The following is a 20073-nucleotide window of genomic DNA, read 5'->3' on the forward strand; positions in this document are numbered from 1 at the left end:
CTGGACTTGGGTTGGTGTTCTAGTCTGGGGTTGACCCTGGACTTGTGTTGGTGTTCTAGTCTGGGGTTGACTTTGAATCTGGGTAGGTAATCTGTCTTGGGGTCGAGACTGAATTTTGGGTGGTGTCTTGGTTTGGGATTGTGACTGAGATTGTGTTTGAATTCTTGGCTGGGATTGGAGTTGGGGCTGTACTGAGGTCTGAGGGTGGGGTTGTTTAATCTGGGATTGGATATGAGGCAAATGTCTAGGCTGGATCTGAGGCTGGAGTGCTGTGGAGGACTGGACCTGTGATTGTGAATGCCTAGTTTGAGATGGCTGAGCATACAGAATAGGTGGGGACTTAGGTGGAGCATGTACAGTCTGATGGTGGCTTTGGTGCTGGGCTGTGGAGAGTGACTGGGCTGACTGGTTGGTAGACAATGGCTGACTGAGGGTTTGGATTTGGGGTTGTTGGGACCGTGGCTCAGGCAGTAAATGTCTGGTGGGGGATGACTGGGAAACTTGCAGAATATGGGCTTGTGATGGACTGGGTAACGAGGTCTGAGGACAGGAACGGGGCTGGTGGTGTGGTGGAGAAACAGGTTGCAGAGATTCAGGAGGGGGCTGAGGCACAGACTTTTGGTGTGGTTTGGGAGGAGCCTTTTTTTCAGGGGTTTGATGAGGCACAGTCTGGGGATCAGCTTCAGGCCTGGGTTGGCTAGGAGGTGATTCAGAAACTGTTAGAGGAGGAGCCGGGTGATGTGAAGGTGAGCCAGAGGACTGTTGGTGGTGATGATGATGGTGGTGGTGGTGGTGGTGRTGRTGGTGTTTATGAGGTTGTCTTTCCTTCCTTTTGTGGCTTTTTGAAGGGATGATGCTACTACTGCTGCTACTCCTTCCACCCCCTCCTTCATCTTCACCAACATCCTTGCCTTTGCTTCCTTCATCTCCAGATTCTCTTTTTTCCTTGTGCTTCTGGCACTTATGTGACTTGTGTCGATGGGATTGGCTCTCATCTGAAGCAGAGGGTTGCTTCTCTGATTGGCTTCCTACAGTGGATGTAGGCTTTGGGTCAGAGCTTGGACCTCCCTCCGCCTTTCCTCCCTTTTCCTGTGCTGCACCGGTGCTTCCAGTCTCAGCAGGTGTAACCAGTGGAGCCTGAACACTCTCCATCTCTTCCACAGTTTCTCTTGTTTTGCGCTTTTTGATTGGCAGAGCTGTTTCCTGGACAACAGGTTTAGTGGAAGACTCCTTAGCTGCTCTCCGTTTGGCTTCAGCCACCATAATGGCAGCTGCAGTGTAGCTTCCAGCTGTTGAGCTACCAGAGGCTGTGGTTGAAGACGTGGATGCAGTAGTGACTGATGGTGGTGCAGAGGTTGATCCTGGTTTCCGTCCTCGTTTTTTGGGAGCGGCTTTGGGTGGAGGTGGAAGTTCCTGTTCTGATTTTCTCTTTCTGCCTGGCCGGGACTTGGGCACTGCGGTAGGAGACACCACCTGCAGAGGAAAAACCAGATCAGCAGAAGCATGAGTTTCGATATTGTTACGGTCACAGACACAGTTGCACAGAGTGAACTTACAGCTCAACCTTTAAAGCTGAAGCTTTATTTAAATGTAAAACTGTCCAGGTGAGGGACTGAACAACCGTCATACCTTTGATGTGGTTCCAGAGGAGGACTCGGCCTTGCCAAAAGGCATTTTAACCAGCAGTTTTCCTGGAGTTTTCTCAACCACTCGCTTCATGGCCACACCCTCAGTGGCCTGACGCATTTTTCCACTGCCTACACAAATACAAGAGATGAACACTGAAATCCTGTCCTTGATTTAATGACTCATCGGCAACTTCTGCTATCCCGGCCTCTGTACCTTTGGGCCGCCCTCGGCCTCGTCCTGATGGTTTCACCACTTTTGGCTTTTTGGGAGGGCGCTTTTCACGACGGGATGGGCTTCCGCGCCCCGTGACAGTAAAATCAAAATCATTGGGATCGGTCTGTTTGTCACCAATCTTCTCAAAGTAGGCAATGAGTTCCACCTTTGACCGAAATGCCTTTCCCTCCGAGCTACACAGAACAAAAACAGCTAAATGTTAATGGCATTCATTTGAGATCATGTTCTTAAGCACCAAAGGGAACCATTATCATGTTGATCACGACTTACTTGATCAGGTAGACGTCAAACTTCCCCGCGGATCGTCCAGACTTTCTCTGTTTCAGTTTGCGGGTCCAGCCTTCAGGCAGCGACGGGTCATCGTACATCGGCCCTCGGTCTCGAATGACGGAGCGGCGCTGCCTGGGAGAGCCTGCCGACTCGGACCCTTGGTCTGAGGGTCCCGCCACTGGCTCCACCACCTAAAGGGTGGGAGGAGAAGTAAACATTTCTGCACATCGTCCTGGCTGTTACCTCTCCAGCTCTCCATGGGTTCTGTACCTGGCTCTGTGGCTCCACCCCCACCTGTGGCTGTTCACCAACTGCTGAAGGGGTGGTTGAGGCCGCGGACTCGGCCCCCTGGTCACCATGACGGCGCTCCCTGCGTGGCTTCTTTGTCTTACTGCGTGACCTGTCTCTCTGTCTGGTTGAGGGTTGGGGGTCTCCCTCTTCACCTTCTTGTTCCTCCTCCCTGGGAAACATATGACCCTCTGTTAATGCTGCATCTCTCAATGACAGCAAACTGTCCAACAGCAACTGGAGTCAAGTCTTCATGTGTATCATTGGTGGTTTTACCAGCTAGTGCTAACTGAAAGTGTTTGCTCACAGTTTTACATGGGAGTTCTGTCCGATTCGCTACAAGACTGCAGACCAGCAGTGCTACTCGTAATACCTGACAGTGTTTTCAGTGTTAGTTTCTCTTTTCTGCTGGGTTTAGATAGAAAACCTTATAACCAATTTGAATAGTGAGTTGAATTTGATGTCCTACTATTGTATGTAGAAGGGATGGTTTTATTTAAGTGGCCTCAGGCAACATTTGGTTTAAATCTGTGATATAAAGACAAACTGAAGTGATTGGACAGAAACCTCTGAATATTAAGAAAAACTGATTTCTCTCATTATTCTGACATAAATAGAAATATTGTTTTTAATCCTGACAGGAAGGATCATCTGATCAGTGATCGGCTGGTTGAGTCTTCCCGTTTATAAACGCATCCATCATCAGCTTCTGAGACAGACGAGTCCATCAGTTTTACTGCTTCGTGTTAAAGTTCTACGGATCGGTCGGACCGGGAGGAGAGCCGGACCGGTCTGGTTCTGCTCCAACTATGCAAATAATGAAGGAAAACAAAACGATAAATGAAACACTCTGTCACCAGAGGCATGCGGCTGGAAGCCGCCTCTTATTTTGAGGAAGGTTTTATCTTTCAGAGGTCAACTGATCAGAACCAGAACCAGCTCTAGAACCAGGTTCTAAAGGCGATTAATTGTTTTAAAGGGAGTTTGACGGTTTTAAACAGACCAGAATAATAATAATGTGAATAAAAGTTGTTTCTGAATCAGTTATTGACGGTCCAAACCTGGTTCTGTGTGGAAAGTAATCACACCCTGACCCAGATTCCCATGGCTGAGTCTCAGAACTTTGACCCGCTTTGCTTTGGACGTCATGCAGGTCCAGAAGCAGCCCGCAGCATCACACTACCTCTGCCGTGTTTGATGTTCTGGTTGTTTTCCTCCAGAAGGAACCGGACCAACATCCGGTCCGCCTCAGCCGCATCGCCCCACAGAACATGTCTCCACACGGTTCCTGACCTCTGACCTCAGCTGAGGCCGTGAGCTGAGGTGGTTCTGGTTCTGGTTCTGGTGGGTCACCTTGCTGGAACGTTCTGCTTCAGGCGCTGGTCATGGTTCTGACTCGGTTCTGTTGTTCTTAGAAAGCTCTAGCCAGCAGAATGAACTGGACCGGGCCACTTCAGAACCGGGATGTTTGTGGTTGGACGGAACAGTCCAGGTTCGGTTCTGACCCGGTTCTGTCTGATCTGAACTCTGCTTGTTGTTTACCGCTGTAGGTTGAAACAGGAAGTGAGCAGCTCACACATTGAAACCACAGACGGGCGCGCGCGCGCTCGTGCCCGCGCACGCTGCTGCTCAGCGGCACTCCGGTAGCGGCAGCAGCTATCTGCCTGCTAGCGCTGAGGAACCGGGGGCGTGGGGTAGTTAACCCGGGTTATTGTGGAGCGCGTGCATGTGCGCGTGTCCGCCAGCAGCTAGCCCGTTAGCTGTAACGGAGCGGCAGCCCCGCAGCCGCCGCGCTCCTCCCGGCTCGCCGCCGCCGCTCGGCCCGGCCTGCGCGGCTCCTACCCGGGCAGCGCGGAGCCCGCCGCGGGCCTTCGGAGCTCCGGCAATGGGGCTCCGAGGAGCCTCGCTCCGGGATCACTGTGTGACGTTATTGCCGCTAACCCCGCTCCGCGGAGACGGCCCGGGGTGAAAATCTGCGCACTTTGCGTCATAAAGCTGTGCGGAGGAAACAGCGGCGCTAAACTGAACGGGAAGCCTCGGGAAGAGAGGATGGAAGAGGAAAACACTTACAGTCTGTCCGCTCCGCGCTCCGCGGCGGCCATTTTTATTTAAATAAATAAATTTATATTAAAAAACTCCAAACATCTCCGCCGTCCTCCGTCAGCAGCGAAACACCGCGAGATCTCAGCCCACAGCAGCCAAGACAAACAACCAGGGGCGGCGTAATTCCGCGAGATCTTAGCCTGGTGACGTCAAGCGGAGGCTTTCAGGGACCTCTCGGAAAATCTTCCTCCGCTTCCTTCAGAAGTTTGTACGGAGGATCTTTTCTTTCTCCTCCCGCCTCCATCACCTATGGCGCGGCTGAACTACTTTATTAAATATTTCTGATCGCTCAAATATGCCTCCAAATCAAATAATAGAAATCGCCATGATCTGTCGAAACATTGCTAAGTTTCGATAAAAGTCCTAGCTGTGACGCTGAGCTCGGGCCATATTTGTTTCCCCCAAAACCCCTYTATGCACAAAAACTCCTCATTTCAAGATATGTTCTGAAAACTAATATTTATTGTCAAATTTACTTCCCTGACTTGCTTATTATTACTATTGAAACTTTATTTGCAGACTATACGTTCGTTGTTGCACTAATGAAAACCAAAACATCAAAACCATAAATAAGATCAAACATTTGTAATCTAACAAAATAAAAGTAAACAAAAAATAATTACAAAAACAATGGAAAATATAATTACCATTATTAAAACGTTGTTGGGAGTGTTTGTAGTTACATTAATACACATAACAAAAAATAAATACTCATCAATTCAAAATGTAAAACTTATTACTACTTCCGTTATTTTGCTGCAGTACCAGGTTGAAGCAGCAGGTGGCAGAGTGGCTCAGCTGGTAGAACTGGTGATGCCTTGCAGTAAGAAAGTTCTGGGTTCTAATCCCAGCCTGGGGTCTTCTTGGAGGTTCTTCTGATGCATGTGTGGGTTCTCTGGTTTCCTCCCAGTCCAGAAACCGGACCGCCTGTCCCACCTGTCCCGCCTGTCCCACCTGTCCTGACGGCTCAGGGTGTCCTTGGACCTGTTGGTCAACTGAAGATGGTTTACCAGGAAGAAGAGACCCCTGGAGCTCCTCATGGTGGCCCTGCAGGCAGGAAATGGCTCAGGAGACGTTCTGCTAATCAGTTTCCTGTTGGATCAGAATTTTCTGGGTCAGAGGTTCTGTTAGACCGGTTCTGAAAGTCAAACAGCCGGCAGGACGAGGAACTGGGGCTGATGCTCATTTACATTAAGACCACTCATCCTGTGTGTGTGTGTGTGTGTGTGTGTGTGTGTGTGTGTGTGTGTGTTCAGGCGGCTCTGAAACCAGAACCACACAGAGGAAGCGGCTACAGACCAGAAGTTCTCATATGATCATATCTACATTCAGCATATTTATTCTAGGTTTCTTTCTTTTGATCAGAACCACAGAACCTGGCCCGGTCCAGCAGGGCTCAGAGAACCAGAACCCGGTTCCAGAGAGGCAGCATTCCCATCAGGAGTCCTGGGTCTGGTCCAGACACTAAATCTGTGTTGAGGTCCTCACAAAGACAGCAGAGTGGGCGTGTCTTCTGACAGGACATGAGTCACTTCAGTCAAACACAACAGGAAGTCTTCATGCAGCACTTCCTGTGAACAAAATAAAAGCCCCACAATCCCAGCAGGAGGTCCAACTCAGAGGTGGTGGTTCTGTTCCAACCCAAACCCAGCAGAGGGAGCAGGTCCAGATCCACCGGCTTTCCAAACAGAACCACAGTCTGACGCAGACAGTCAGAACCAGACACATAGAACCCAGCAGAATCCAGCCCAGAACCGGGTCTGGAGGTCGAGTCCTGTTTGTTCAGCTGAGGTTCTGAACCCGTCCCAAGGTCCATGACTGATGGTTCTGTTTGTATTGGAGATGGAAAAGCAGCTGGTTCTCACAGAAGTTCTGTTGGTTCTCCTTCCTCTGGTTCTGACCCGGTTACTGCTGTTCCACATGTTATTTTAAAGGGCCAGTATCGTGTTTTCCAGGCACATAGCATCATTTTATATCACAGTCCAGTAACTGTTACCTTCACTTGTTATAAAATCCTATATCAAACGTTACTTAAAACAATTTTGACATTATAATTTAACGCCTTGAAATTGGGGAACTGTCCCTTTAAGAACTGCTCTTTCTGAAGCTGCGCCTCCAGGAAGTCATCCCAACATGGCTCCTCTGTTAACCCTTTAAAACCAGTGTTCCTCTGAGCAGCAGGCTCTACAGTGAGCTCGGCAGATGTCTGCTAATTGCTGCTGGCTAGTCTGAAGGAGGGGAGGCGGAGCTGCGTCTCGGAGGCGGGGCTACAAGTCCAGCCAGGCGTTTTGCAGCTGAATGGTTGCCATGGAGATTAGTGGATTTCTCACACATGAAAACATCCCAGGTCTGATTTGAAGAGGGAATAAAACATGACGGAAAGCTCAGACACGTCAATTTTACATGATACTGTCCCTTTAATGTTACTCTCAACTTCCGGATCAGAACCATCTGGTCCAGATTGTTCACAGAATTTTGCAAATTCCTTCCAGCTACTAAGGTCAAAGGTCAGATAGCTTCATTTTGCAGCTGTATGTCTGGGCGGGACCGGAACATGCTGTTTGGACCTGTGCAGGTGGGTTTTCAGCAGGGGCGGTTCTGGGGTCTGACCTTCAGGGGGCTCAGCCCCCTAAAGACCCAGGAGAAGATATTCGTTGGTGCCGTTTTCTAAATCTAACTGCTTATTTACATTCACAAACAAAATGAAGAGACATGTTGTCAGTTATTCATAGAATAAAAGAACAATGTTCATTTTACTCAAACATTTACTAATAAAGAGTAAAATCAGTAATTTGTTCCAGAGGAGTATAAACTCAGTTTGAAACAGAATCAGATTACATCATGTCTGCCAACATTAATGAGACAAAGACTGAGGCGAGAGCAGCACAGTCCTACTGGGTCTGCTGCCCCGGGAGTTACAATAAAACCTGATCTAAACTATCCATCTCCAGACATTTCAGGAACATTTTACTAAATTCAGAGGATTAATAAACCAGTTTATTATCAAGGTAGAAGTTCAGGTTGATGACTAGAGAAAATGAGTCGTTAATCTGAACTTTATTATGCAGCTGTTGGCCTTTTTCCTTAAAACAAGAATGTTTGTCCAGCTATGGAAAAGTAGAAATTATGAGTCAGAGTTTTACTATTTCAGTTCACAGTTCATGAAGTGAGTCTGTGGTAGTTTCAGTATAAAACACCTTCCTGTTCAGACAGCCTGACCCTGACAGGTACCATTCTGTAGTTTGACCTTATTCAGTGACTCCAGAGGTTTGGAAATTAATCACAACACAACAGTCACTAATCAAACTTCAAAACAGAGAACAAGAGGAGCTACAGGCTAATTACCAGGATCAGACTAACCCATTATTCATCCTAATATTTTTCACATACTGAACTACAAAATACTCTACAAATAAATAAAGCCGATTCTGTACACGATTTCATTCATAAACATAAAAATAACTCTAAATTAATTAAGTATAGCATAATATTTGGCATTGGAAATTATCATCTGAATAAAGTGCTGATGATGCAAGTCTGGCCTCTTATAGCTGGTTAAAAATATACATATGATCTTTACTGTTTTCTTTGGAGGCTGGTTCCCTGGGGGTCAGTGCAGTAGTAGTGTTTAAAACACTCATAAAACAATTAAAAACAGATCAATATTTCATATTGTGAACCAAAGAGCCACGTTGTGTCTCCAGAGATTCAGATCCTGATCCAGCAGATGGAAAGTCTGATCCCGTCTCCACACAGCAGCTAAAAGTGCAGCACTAGATTTTTAATTCATGGCTAAATACAATTATGAAGGTTTAAAAATATCCACCACCAAATATTTAATAGAATTTATTTAGTATAATTTCTTGAGACCCCCGCTTGGCCCCCGTCTAGAACCGGCCCTGGGCTGCAGGTTCAGCTTAGCTTGTTTTTTATTCATCGATAGGAAGTCAGATTATCCAAACTGGAGAACCACATTAATAAAATATTAGTGAAATAATACATTAAATGACCACTGAAATTCATAAAATATATCAACATTTCTGAATAAAACACACAAAGTAATGTAGGAAATATTTATGTATTTACTGCTAATCTGTTGGTATGATTTGTTCTTTAAATGGCCACTTATTTTGGCTAATGCTATTATTTAAATATCATCCAAACTCAACATCCTAAGCAAATAATCAAACCACAATAATCAACTAAAATCACAACAAGAAACCGAATCAATAATAAAATGTTCTGCACCATATGAGCCTCAGGAGATGATTGAGGATGAAGAGTCTCTGATTTCTGGTTCTTCAGGTTCTGACGGGTCTGCGGTTCCTGTCCTGATCCATTCTGTCCATCATTCAGCAGCACTGAGCCGCGATGGACACGTTTTTGTCCATCTGTGTTCACAGTGTCCATCCTAACTGGAACTGTTCAGCTTACAATGCGCGTCTTTTCACTCAGGTCTGTGTTTTTGAAAGCCTTTTGGGTTCTGAGGACATGGAATCGGGTCGAGGACGTTTTAACAGGACGCGGGTTGACAGCAGCTCACTGCGGCTGCGCAGTGTCCGTCTCTAGGCAACCGCGACGTTCAGCGTCGGTCCGTGGCGTTCAGGGGTCCTTCAGCTCCCGCCACTAGAATTTAGCTGACCTTAATATTTCCCGTGTTTTATTTTTGGTCATTATTGTTAAACTTGGTGTTGATGTGTGTGTGATAAGCGAGTCTATCAGACAATTATCGGTTCAATACATTTCACGGCCAATATGACCGTTATTAAGCATATCTGACTACCGCAGTCAAATCTACAGAAAGGCCACTGTTTTACGGTACTGTTTTACGGTACTGGGTTCTACCTGTTCGAACCAGGAGACGTTACTTCTACTGGTGCAGCGCAGGCTTTTATTGTGACACGTCACACAGGAAGCGGCTCTTGGTGCCTGGCGCTTGTGAGCACTGTGAACGGAAGTTGCCGCAGATCAGAAGTTCTGAAGTTGGTCAGTCCGGAGAGTTATCGGGCTGGTTCTGATGTGACCCGGTCCGGCTCGGTTCGGTCAGAAACATGTCAGAGGGAGACCCGCGGGCTTACTTCCTGTTCCAGCTGCCCTCCTCGGTCCACTGCGAGTTCTGCCGGGTCATGGATGGACTGCTGGACCTGGACTGGACCCGGTTCGGTGAGTAACACACTCAGAACCATCCGAACAGCTGGAGGCGGCACCGAAACCATCGGACTTATCGGGTTTTACACCTGAGTCACGTGATCATTTGGGTCCTGGCGTTCAGGTGAGGTTCCGTTAGCAGGGCGTGGTTCTGTCTGGAGGTTCTGGTCGGTTCGGTAGCAGCGCCAGTAAAAACCAACTACGTCCCTCTTTAAAGATTGGAGCGGACAGAGTTTTTCCTTAACATGTGGTTCTGGTGCCGGGTTTGGGTCAGAACTGTAGAACCGGGTCCTGATGAGAGGAACATGGAGCTGAATCAGATTCATAGGTTCAGAACTTTCTGATCCCCAACAGCAGCAGGACCAAACTGGGTCAGAACCAGCCAGGAGGATAAACACACGGTCCATTAAGACCAGAACCAGGTCGACCCTGCCGGGGGTTCTGTAGAAACATCACTAACAGTGACGGGTTGGTACCTAGAGAGATCCAACTCATGGTTTAGAAGGTTTTTCATTGTGTAACTGGGATGGTCCAACAGAACCGCCTGGGTTCTGAGACTCTACAGCAGAACCAATAGGATCTGAGTCGGCTTCGGCCTCCACCGGGTTTATTTCACTCCTCATTGTTTTGGTTCTAACAGAACCAAAGGTCCGTTTGAGGACAGTCTCAGAACCAGCTTCAGGTTTTATCAACAGAACTGCAGAACCTTCTCAGAGTGACCCGGCAGTTCTGGTTCTGTTGACGGTTCTGATGCTCAGCTGTCCTCAAGCTGGGTCAGAACCGGTTCTGGAACTAAAACTGAGGATAGTCAGGTCATTGGTGAGTAGCAGGAACCTAAAGAACTTGGTCTAAATAATGTTAGTAATAATGTTATTAATGTTAATGTTAGTAATAACATCTTTAATCTTAGTAAAAATGTCTTTAATGTTAGTAATAATGTTATTAGTGTCAGTAATAACATCTTTAATGTTAATAATGTTATTAATGTCAGTAATAACATCATTAATCTTAGTAATAACGTCTTTAATGTTAGTAATAATGTCATTAATGTTATTAATAATGTTTTTAATCTTAGTAATAACATCATTAATCTTGGTAAAAATGTCTTTAATGTTAGTACTAATGTTATTAGTGTCAGTAATATCTTTAATGTTAATGTTATTAATGTTATTAATAATGTTATTAATCTTAGTAATAACATCTTTAATGTTAGTAACGATGATAATCTGTGGAGTCAGGTTATGGTTCAGGCCTTGGATTAAATCAGTGAATGAAACAGGAAGTTTAATCTGAAGCTGGACTCATCCTGTGAACCTCTGTTAGAATCAAACTGATTTTTGTGATATTTTCATTTTATTTGTTTGAATCAAATGAATAAAATCATAAAAAATGTCAGAGATTACAGAGGAATCTGACCCGGATAATCAGGGCAGGTTTTGTTTTTCATCCACTGTTAACAGTGAATCATTTCAGGCTGATTCTTTTGATTCTTTTCCATTTATCATTTTTCATGTTCTCCATTTGTCCACAGCAAGTGATTGTTGCTCCAACAACAAACGGCTGCATGGAAAACGATGCTTTGCTGCGTGTCTTTCTGTCTACAACAGTAAAATCATTCTGGGGTTATTTCACCGCAGAGGAGATTCTTCTTTTTCTGGAGCCAGTTTTCTACGTTCTATTGTCAAATGTATTAACACATTTCATATAAATGTGTTTTTATTATGATTAATTTTTTTTTTTTACCATCCTGGTATTTTGGTTCCCTGAGCCACTTAGGACTCTACATGCTGAGGGAAGTACAGAAAGTTTACAATTTTGAGGACATTTTTAAACTGAGGAAAAGTTGGACAGGAAAAGTTGGACAGGAAAAGTTGGACAGGAAAAGGGTCTTCATACGCCACCATGTTGGTTCTGGTTGTTCTAAGTGCATGCTGGTTATTTTAGACACTTGAAACCAACAGTGAGCTAAAGTTGTAAAGGGGAACCATCTGCTCCAGCCGTGACACGAGAACCTGAAGCGGAACCACAGGGAACTGAAAGTCCCCGACCAACAAGCTGCTCTTGAACTCATCTCAACATGAACCTGAGGAGATCCGGCCATCCGGGCCCCTGTTTCGCCTCAGTCAGTTCTGGTATCCAGATGGACATCTAGGCGCCTAGATGTCCATCTGATGGATGGACACCATCAGGACGCAAATAACAGCAGGTAGAGAAAAAGAAGGAAGGGACCACCAAGCACGGAGCCTTGGGGAACTCTGCAGGAAAGAGACAAAAGAAGCAGGCCCGGCAGCGTTGGGGGGCGTTGGGGGGCATGGCCCGCCCAGAGTCAGCCGTGCCCCCCAGGACTGGAAGCTGTTTGCTGTTTTTACCTCAGAATGGCCAACTCTCTGTTATTCCTATATCGGTTTGATGCAGTAGGAGCTTCTGCACTTCCCATGTCTGGGCCTTCTGTCACTATATCAGCAGTTAAAACTAGGGATGGTCCGATCAGGTTTTTTGCTGCCGATTCCGATACCGATCACCCATGAGGCCGATCTCTGCTGATCACCTGGATTAGCAGAATGCCAGGAGGAGGCAGATCGATTTTTTTCCCCAGAGATTATCTAACTTATGTTATTACAGAGCGAAAGTTTTAATCATATGTAAAATCTTTTATTGTTTGCTTAAGTTACGTGGGTGAGTGTTGTAGTTGTAGCTGCTTTACCTGCTCTTTGGAGACCAGCTGCTGCTGGGTGGAGCTTCAGGTGTGTTAGAATCATGGCAGCAAAACGCAAAGAACTTTGCAGTTTGTCCCCCAAACTAACCGACTGCTGGATGCAGGTAATGTTAGCTAAAAGGTGACTAGCTAATGTTAGCTAAAAGGTGACTAGCCAATGTTAGCTAAAANCTTCTGCCACCTGAAGAACCTCTGCTGCGATGTGAGGATGACCTCCTCCTCTTCCTCGGCGCCCCGGCTCCCCCAGCTGCCCTACCATTCCTTCCCCAACCCCCCCCGCTCCCTGGACTCCTGTGTAAAAGCCGTTTCCCAGCAACTGGGACCATCAGAACAGACCTGCCCTGTCTCCCAGTACGACTCTTCCTCCTCCTCCTCTTCCTCGTCGTTTGGGGCCCTCGCCCCGCCTCACCCGCTGCAGTCCTCCTGTCTCGGTTCCATCCCCCCCTCGTCTTCCCCCTGCCCCTCGCTCGCTGGCCCGTGCGAAACCGACGAGAGCCGGGGGTTCTCTCAGTATGACTTCCAGTTTCGGTCCAACGGAACCAGCTGCAGGTTCCAGAACCCAGCCGGGTCTGCAGAGTCCCAGCTGACCCAGCCCTCTGTTCCCACCGAGGACCTGTATAACTTCCCATCCCCTCCCAGCAGCGGCTCTGGACCCGCGGCGGCTGGGTTTTCCCCAGCGCTGTCGTTACAGTCCACCACGGCCGGACTCTCAGGTAGGCGGCAAAGACTCGCTTTGGTTCARGTGTGTCCAATGAACTGTTCATAAGACTGTGTTCGTTCAGTTCCTGTGAATCCCAGCAAACAGCGACTGTTGGACAAGAAGAGTCAGTACGAAGCGGGTCTGATCAGAACCCCAGAACTGCTGTCCTTGGACGACCTCTGTACGTAACGCCACACACTCACACACATTTCAATCCTCAAAGGGACCCTGGATTTTCTTTCCCACCGAAGCAGAAAGACCCAACCGCTGCAGGAGGCCTGGAGTTTGAGGCCACGGCTCTACATCCTGACAGAACCAGTGGTCTGTCAGGAGAACCGGCTCGTTGTCGTCCTCGTTTGTAAGTCGCTCTGGACAAAAGCTTCTGCTGATATTTGGACTTTATCGACCGTTGGTGAATAATCCCTGAACTCCAACTCGCCCAGCAGTGAAGCTGCTGATTGCTCCAGAACAATGGACTCTGGTATTCATGGGGCTAACAGCAGATACACATCAGAACCGATCTGTTCTAATGTCAGACATCACTGTGAGGGGCCAGCAGAATCAGAACCACTTCAATCCCTTTGGATCAACATCCATGTTGCTCATCAGCTGAACAGACGTTTGGCTGAGGCGGTTCTGACCCGCTGGCTTCCCAACGTTACTTGTTTTCTGGTTCTTGTTCAGAGTCTGTTTAAAAGTCTGGGAGGTTCGGGTCAGGAGGGATAAAGTCCGGTCCGTCTCTGATCCGTGTCGTGTTTGTGTTTCCTCAGACGGAGGGAGGAGCGCTGCAGATCTCCGCGGACCAGAGGAGAGTGATGAGTTGGAGTATCTTCCTGCTGGTCGCTCCTGACGGTTCCCGGGAATGCTTCGTCGTTCCGACTCATTAATCCTATCGTATGCACAGGGGCGGTTCAGGAACGCCGAGGTTCTGTTGCCTTCTGGACCCGAAACACTCGTTCAGTCAGACATTAGGAATCTGTCCTGACCCACTCAGACAGAACCGGGGTTCTCCTGCAGAACGCTGGGATCCGCTCAGATCGATCTGATCAGCCATATTTAATAATGTTTGTGGAACTTTATGATTTTATAATGATAAATAAAAACGGCACATTGCAGAAGGCGTGTTTGATTTGTGTCGCAGAAACACAAACTGCATCAGCTGCTCACTCAGAACCAGAACCAGGCCAGCATACCAGTACACTGAGTCACAACCTGAACCAGTTTGTGTTCCTGAAGAAGAACTGTTCCTCTGAACAGTTCACTGGTTCTGGTTCCGTGTTATTGTGCATCACTTTGCTGGTCCAGTTCTCGGACTCCATGGTACCTGATGCTGGTTCCAGTTTGAAGTTACGGCACACGCAGACTCGTTGCCATGGCAACCGACAACAACACAACTTTATCATCAGGATTCAGGACCAAAAACACTCAAACGTTACCCTACATAGAGCAGAACATTCGGTTCGTTACAGTTTTCGGTTTTTAGGCTTGATGTGTATTTTGCTTTTAGTAAATGATCACGTGGTAGATTAGCCACCGCTGCTATTAGCCACCCCTGCTATTAACCACGCTAACTAGATTAGCCACCACTGCTATTAGCCACGCTAACTCAGCAGTGATTAGCCACTGCTGTTATTAGCCACCGCTGCTATTAGCCACGCTAACTCAGCGGTGATTAGCCACTGCTGTTATTAGCCACTGCTGCTATTAGCCACGCTAACTCAGCGGTGGTAGATTAGCTACCGCTGCTATTAGCCACCCCTGCTATTAACCACGCTAACTAGATTAGCCACCACTGCTATTAGCCACGCTAACTCAGCGGTGGTAGATTAGCTCATTTAAACACCTGCTGTATTGAAGATCTGTCAGTTTTTGTGTAGATCGCCTTTTTTATTTTAAGCTGAACCAAAACACACCTTATTCCACAGCACATCTATATGTTAAGTTAGTCAAAGTCAAGCATAACTGACCTACTTCCCTCTCCCTCGCTATTTTTCCTTAGTTAAAACTTATTTCTCRCCTTGTTATCTACTCATAGTGCAGACAGTTCATAGCACTGCATCCTTTTTATATGAGCTCACATTTAAGTCTAGCAGGGAAATGGGGGCGGGAACTTGCGTGGGTGACGTCATGCTGCAAGGAGTCTAGTTTAAAATAACATTGGAGTTCAGTTAAGAATATCGTGATATATATCATGTATCGTGATATCGCAAAAAAAATAAAATAAAATCAGGATATGAGATTTTCCTCATATCCCCCAGCCCTAATCCAGTTCTTTACTATCATGGCCGATTTAACGCCATCCAGATCAAGTGACAGAGTAAAGAAAAACACTTACAGCCTTAAAAACATTAGGAGGCTTACTGGGTAAACTGCCGAACTTTATATATAAAAATTCCCTTCTCTCTCTCTCTCTCTCTCTCTCTCTCTCTCTCTCTCTCTCNACTAGCCAATGTTAGCTAAAAGGTGACTAGCCAACACCAATACAGCACCGTAAGCTTGTTAACTAGCAGCCAGTAGGCTACTGAGGTCGTCTATGTTCAACAGTGGGTAGTACTTGTTACATTCACATGAGTAACTTTTTTGGAAAACAAAAAAAGTAGTTTTACTGCACAGTACCTTTTTCTTTTACTTGAGTAAAAGATTCATTTTGCCCCCCAAAATAAGCCGATGCCCCCCGATAAACTCTTCTGGAGCCGAGGCTGAAAAGAAGAAGGTCATTACAGAGAAGGATTCTCCACAGGAGCAAATCCAATTACAGTCACTTGAACAGCAGAACTGTCCACCTGATGTCCACCTGATGTCCCACTGATGTCCACCTGATGTCCACCTGATGTCCCACTGATGTCCACCTGATGTCCACCTGATGTCCCACTGATGTCCACCTGATGTCCCACTGATGTCCCACTGATGTCCGCCTGATGTCCACCTGATGTCCCACTCTTGTCCGCCGTCATGCGGTCTGCGGTCCTCCATGCCAGGCCACAGTCCCGCCCTCCTGTTTTGCCTCAGTCAGTTCTGGTATTCCAGGCACCTGGATGATTTTCCTCCTGTGTGTGAATCATTCTCTTCTTCTTCTCCTGTCTCTTTCCTGTGGAGTGCCACAAGTCTCCATGCTTGGTCCCTTCCTTTTCCTCTCTCTCTTTGTGTCAATCATCACCAAACACAACCTGTTATTTCTCTGCTATGCAGATGATAAACTGCTGATCTCCATCTGGATCTCAGAACCGGTGACTCGTGTTTGACTCGGATCAGATGTTTTCAGAACAAACTCAGTGTTTCATGTCTGGGCGTTGGAGTCGTTGGAGTCGTTGGAGTCGTTGGAGTCGTTGGAGTCGTTGGAGGCGTTGGAGGCGTTGGAGGCGTTGGAGTCGTTGGAGGCGTTGGAGGCGTTGGAGTCGTTGGAGTCGTTGGAGGCGTTGGAGGCGTTGGAGTCGTTGGAGGCGTTGCGTCTCTCAGTGGCGTCTCTACAGTCAGACATTGTGTCAAACTTTAAACTTGACAAACAAATGATGTCTTATTTATTGAGACGAGTTTCTTGCTCTTACGGCTCCTGACCCAAACAAAAAGTTTGAAGTCATGACAAACATTTGTTTCCGGGCCGTTCCTAATTTAACCCTTTGCTGACGCAAGCTAAACGCCGCCGCCGCCTCTTCTGCCTTCATGGCGACTCTGGAATCACTGGCATCCCATTCGGATCAGGATGGGCTAAACTGGTCCGGTTCCGTTGGGTTTAACTCTTCCAGCGGCTGGAGGACATGATGACCGCCGTTTCTCTGCTGCCGCTTGACTCAGACTGCGGTCCTGGTTCTGATCCGGTCGGTCGGTTCTGTCCCCACAGCCTCGGAGGTCCTCAGGGACCAGACGGCGGTGCGCCTGGCCAACCGGAGGGAGCAGCGGACCGACTGGGTCATGAGCAACTGGGGCAACAGGAACGGCCGAGTCGGGGAGTTGGTCGACCTTCTGGAGTCTCTGCAGCTTTTCAGACCGCGGGACATCATCCTGAGCTGTGAGTTGACCCCTGACCCCTGACCCCTGACCTGTAGAGCAGTTTGACCTTCAGCTCCGATTCTCTGCAGGGATGCGGAACCTGAGTCGTCCTCCTCCTCTTCCTCCCGCTCTTCCTCCTCCTCCGTATGAACCGTCAGCAGCTCAGTCCACAGGTAAGACCCGGCAGGTGTGACATCACTGCAGCGCTCTGATTGGTCGGATGGGCTGATGATGTCACTGCTCTACCTTCAGCTGAGTGTCCAGAAAGGAAACCGCTGCCTGGCCCGGCGCCGCCCCCTGTCAACCTGTTCTCTGAGCCCCACCAGCCGCCCCCCAGGCCTCCCGCCGCTACTGATGATGTCATGCCTCCATCGCCATGCAGCGCCATCACCACCATCAACTGCTGGACGTATGAAGAGGTGCATGCTGGGACGCGAGGCTTCTCCCCCAGCCTTCAGGTCGGGGAGGGCGGCTTCGGCGTTGTTTACCGAGCGACGCTCAGCAACATGGACTGCGCCGTCAAGAGACTCCGACAGGTCAGCCAATCACAGCGCAGCGCAGAGTCATGTGCTTCCAGACACAACAGCCTTGTCCGAGTTCAGGGTCTGCGTCCTCCGGAGGCCGGTTAGGTCATCGGCTGGGTCCGGTGTATCCTTCACAGCTCACCATATCCCATAATTCATTGCGGGTCCAAACCGGGCGTTCAGGCAAAGTGGCAACGNGCCTGGGAGCTTGATGTTTCTCCTCCAGTACCTTTGCTGCACATTTCTGGACTGAGATGTCTGATGTTGTTCCTGTTTGAGCCGCTGCTCCAGTCTGGGGGTGACTGTCTGCCCCGAGGGCCCCGATGACCACAGGCACCACTGTGGTCTTCACCTTCCAGGTCTTTTCCAGTTCCTCCCTGAGTTCCTGGTATTTCTCCAGTTTCTCCAGTTTTTCCTGATGTTGTATCACTTGGTGTTGCTACATCCACCACAACGGCTTTCCTCTGTTCTTTATCCACCACCACAAAGTCCGGTTGGTTCTCCATYACYATCTTGTCTGGATCTGAAGTCCCCCAGGATCTTAGCTCGGTCRTTCTCCACCACCTTTGGGGTTTTTCCCCACTCTGATCTCGGGGCTTCCAGTCCATATTCTGTCCATATATAACTGCAATATAGAACATTGCAGTTATCAGAAACAGAAATATTGTATGTAGCTGCTAAACAAAGTAAGGCCAGACAATGACATGTTCTGACAAGGAGCAATTTATTCAGCAGTACTTATTAAATGYAACTTTGTTTTCCATTCCAATAAATACATGTTCTATGGACAATTAGGTTTTAACAGGGCAATTGAACTGAAGCTGTCCCATCTCCAAARAATCTCATTGAAGTGGTTGTAGATTCAAGCTTGTCTCAATACTTTGGGCTATAGGGTGATAAAAAACTTATTTTTCAGTTCAAGTTTCAAAAAGCTTCATTTAGTCATCAGTGTTTGGAAGAACAGCACGTTTAAGAGGGACCACTATCAGGATCTTTTTATCTTCATTTTATCATGATTACAACTGGAAGCCATTTTTCGCATCTCCCAGCCAGCAGGGGGCACCAAGACGCCATAAACTGTAAACCTCGACGGAGAAGAAGAATGGCGTTAGCTGCTAGCTGTTGTTAGCAGAGCTCCAGGACAACGCGGCCTGCAGAAGCGGGGAACCGTGAGTGGTTCTGGCCGCTCTGAGGACCTTGTTGAGGAGCCGGTTGGATCAGAACCAGCCGGTCCAAAAGAAGCAAATGGTAAAACCATAAAAGTTCGGCTGAATCTGTATCAGACCGACGGTGAGCCCATGGAGACCCTCACTGAGACCCTCGCTGTGCTGCAGCCCCGCTGGAAGCGGGTCCTGGGCTGGACCGGCCCGGTTCCGCGACCCAGGCACGGACACCGGGCCGTTTCCATCAAGGAGCTGATGGTTGTGTTCGGAGGGGGAAACGAGGGAATCGTGGACGAGCTCCACGTCTATAACACAGGTGGGTCCGAACGGGAGCCGGGTTCGGGGTGTAAACTGTGGAGTAGGTCGGGTTCTGGGCTCTAGACCGGGGAATGGGTCGGGTTCTGGGCTCTAGACTGGGTAATAAGTCGGGTTTGGGCTCTTAGCCAAGGAAATGAACGCACCGCGGGTTTTAAAGAGGGGAGAATGGGCGGGTCCTGGGGTTTAACCCGCGACGGTTCCGCCTTATGAGGCAGTCGGTGCTTGTGGACCGGAGCTCCCTGGTTCCCGGTCACTCTGGCTGCGGGGCTCCGCTCTCCCTGGAGCCGTTAGCATGTAGCAGTTAGCCTGTAGCTCCTACCAGCCGCTCAGACACACGGTGAAAAATGGCGCCTTTTTACTGAAAACACTGGTGACGTCACATCACCCCGCCCACACCGAGGAGGCGAAAATAACCAAAAAGCAAAACAAACAGCGGCTAATATTACTTTTTATTTAGGAATGATGAACAGAACCAGGTCCAGAAAATACAGATCGAAACCAGAGAACAAAAGAACCACCCGGTCAACCCCCCGCTGACCGAGCTGACCCAACCCCCGCCCCCGGCCTGAGCAGCAGGGGGGGGATGGAGGTCAATGAATGAACAGATGAAATATAAATGTAATGAGTGGGACCACAGCATAGAACCAATACAGAACTAGTGCACAAACCCAGTACAGCTTGTGAACCAGAACCAGTCCCAGGCAGCAGAACCTCTGACCACCTGGTGTGTTGCCAGGTCTCTGGGTGTTATATTACTGTGTGATGTAGATCCTGTGACTAACCAGAAGCCCCGCCCCCCCAGCCACCAACCAATGGTTCATCCCGGCGGTGCGCGGCGACATCCCTCCTGGCTGCGCCGCCTACGGCTTCGTGTGCGACGGGACGCGGCTGCTGGTGTTCGGAGGGATGGTGGAGTATGGCAAGTACAGCAACGAGCTGTATGAGCTGCAGGTGAGTGATGTCACTGGAGGCGGGGCTGACGGCGCCGGGTGC

The 20073-nt window shown here is 48.3% G+C and overlaps 4 protein-coding genes and 1 long non-coding RNA gene across 6 annotated transcripts in view; 3 read left to right on the plus strand and 2 right to left on the minus strand.

The window, feature by feature from the left end:
* Positions 1-4599, minus strand: part of mecp2 (methyl CpG binding protein 2) — a 9028-nt gene extending 4429 nt beyond the window's left edge. Inside the window, exons 1-6 of the mRNA XM_008402318.2 lie at positions 4492-4599; positions 2404-2593; positions 2134-2324; positions 1843-2036; positions 1630-1757; positions 7-1473 (exon numbers count right to left, since the gene is read on the minus strand). Of these exons, the coding sequence (XP_008400540.1) occupies positions 7-1473; positions 1630-1757; positions 1843-2036; positions 2134-2324; positions 2404-2593; positions 4492-4523 (2202 nt within the window). The 5' untranslated portion in view covers positions 4524-4599. The remainder of the gene's footprint in view (positions 1-6; positions 1474-1629; positions 1758-1842; positions 2037-2133; positions 2325-2403; positions 2594-4491) is intronic.
* A 3756-nt stretch (positions 4600-8355) lies between these two features.
* On the minus strand, positions 8356-8864 carry LOC108165941 (uncharacterized). Its single transcript, XR_001776261.1, has 2 exons — positions 8773-8864; positions 8356-8485 (listed from the first exon to the last, which is right to left on the minus strand). It is a non-coding gene; the product is annotated as an uncharacterized LOC108165941 (long non-coding RNA).
* Positions 8567-17790, plus strand: LOC108165939 (interleukin-1 receptor-associated kinase 1-like). The gene is made up of 4 exons (XM_017303213.1): positions 8567-9687; positions 16927-17094; positions 17165-17248; positions 17328-17790. The coding sequence occupies exons 1-4, from the start codon at positions 9576-9578 to the stop codon at positions 17702-17704; spliced, it is 741 nt and encodes a 246-aa protein (XP_017158702.1). The 5' UTR covers positions 8567-9575; the 3' UTR covers positions 17705-17790.
* On the plus strand, positions 12560-14203 carry LOC103460227 (putative protein TPRXL). Of its 2 annotated transcripts, XM_008402321.1 has the most exons (3): positions 12560-13101; positions 13171-13269; positions 13859-14203. In XM_008402321.1, the coding sequence occupies exons 1-3, from the start codon at positions 12597-12599 to the stop codon at positions 13936-13938; spliced, it is 684 nt and encodes a 227-aa protein (XP_008400543.1). In that variant the 5' UTR covers positions 12560-12596; the 3' UTR covers positions 13939-14203. The 2 variants fall into 2 exon arrangements, with proteins under 2 accessions (XP_008400543.1, XP_008400545.1); XM_008402323.1 differs by lacking the exon at positions 13171-13269.
* Positions 17791-18380: 590 nt separating the features above from the next.
* Positions 18381-20073, plus strand: part of hcfc1b (host cell factor C1b) — a 13753-nt gene continuing 12060 nt past the window's right edge. The window contains exons 1-2 of the mRNA XM_008402348.2: positions 18381-19078; positions 19883-20069. Coding sequence (XP_008400570.1) covers positions 18898-19078; positions 19883-20069 — 368 coding nt within the window. The 5' untranslated portion in view covers positions 18381-18897. The remainder of the gene's footprint in view (positions 19079-19882; positions 20070-20073) is intronic.

This window comes from Poecilia reticulata, unplaced genomic scaffold (assembly GCF_000633615.1).
Source record: "Poecilia reticulata strain Guanapo unplaced genomic scaffold, Guppy_female_1.0+MT scaffold_212, whole genome shotgun sequence".
Taxonomy (NCBI): Eukaryota; Metazoa; Chordata; class Actinopteri; order Cyprinodontiformes; family Poeciliidae; genus Poecilia; species Poecilia reticulata.

What these genes read in the sequence shown, in the direction of transcription:
- LOC103460227 (XM_008402321.1), top strand. Translation starts at nt 12,597, where the DNA reads ATGACCTCCTCCTCTTCCTCGGCGCCCCGGCTCCCCCAGCTGCCCTAC. An exon ending in CACCACGGCCGGACTCTCAG is followed by an intron (nt 13,102 to 13,170) that starts GTAGGCGGCAAA and finishes GTGTTCGTTCAG; the next exon opens with TTCCTGTGAATCCCAGCAAA. An exon ending in GCTGTCCTTGGACGACCTCT is followed by an intron (nt 13,270 to 13,858) that starts GTACGTAACGCC and finishes GTGTTTCCTCAG; the next exon opens with ACGGAGGGAGGAGCGCTGCA.
- LOC108165939 (XM_017303213.1), top strand. Translation starts at nt 9,576, where the DNA reads ATGTCAGAGGGAGACCCGCGGGCTTACTTCCTGTTCCAGCTGCCCTCC. An exon ending in CCTGGACTGGACCCGGTTCG is followed by an intron (nt 9,688 to 16,926) that starts GTGAGTAACACA and finishes CTGTCCCCACAG; the next exon opens with CCTCGGAGGTCCTCAGGGAC. An exon ending in GCGGGACATCATCCTGAGCT is followed by an intron (nt 17,095 to 17,164) that starts GTGAGTTGACCC and finishes GATTCTCTGCAG; the next exon opens with GGATGCGGAACCTGAGTCGT.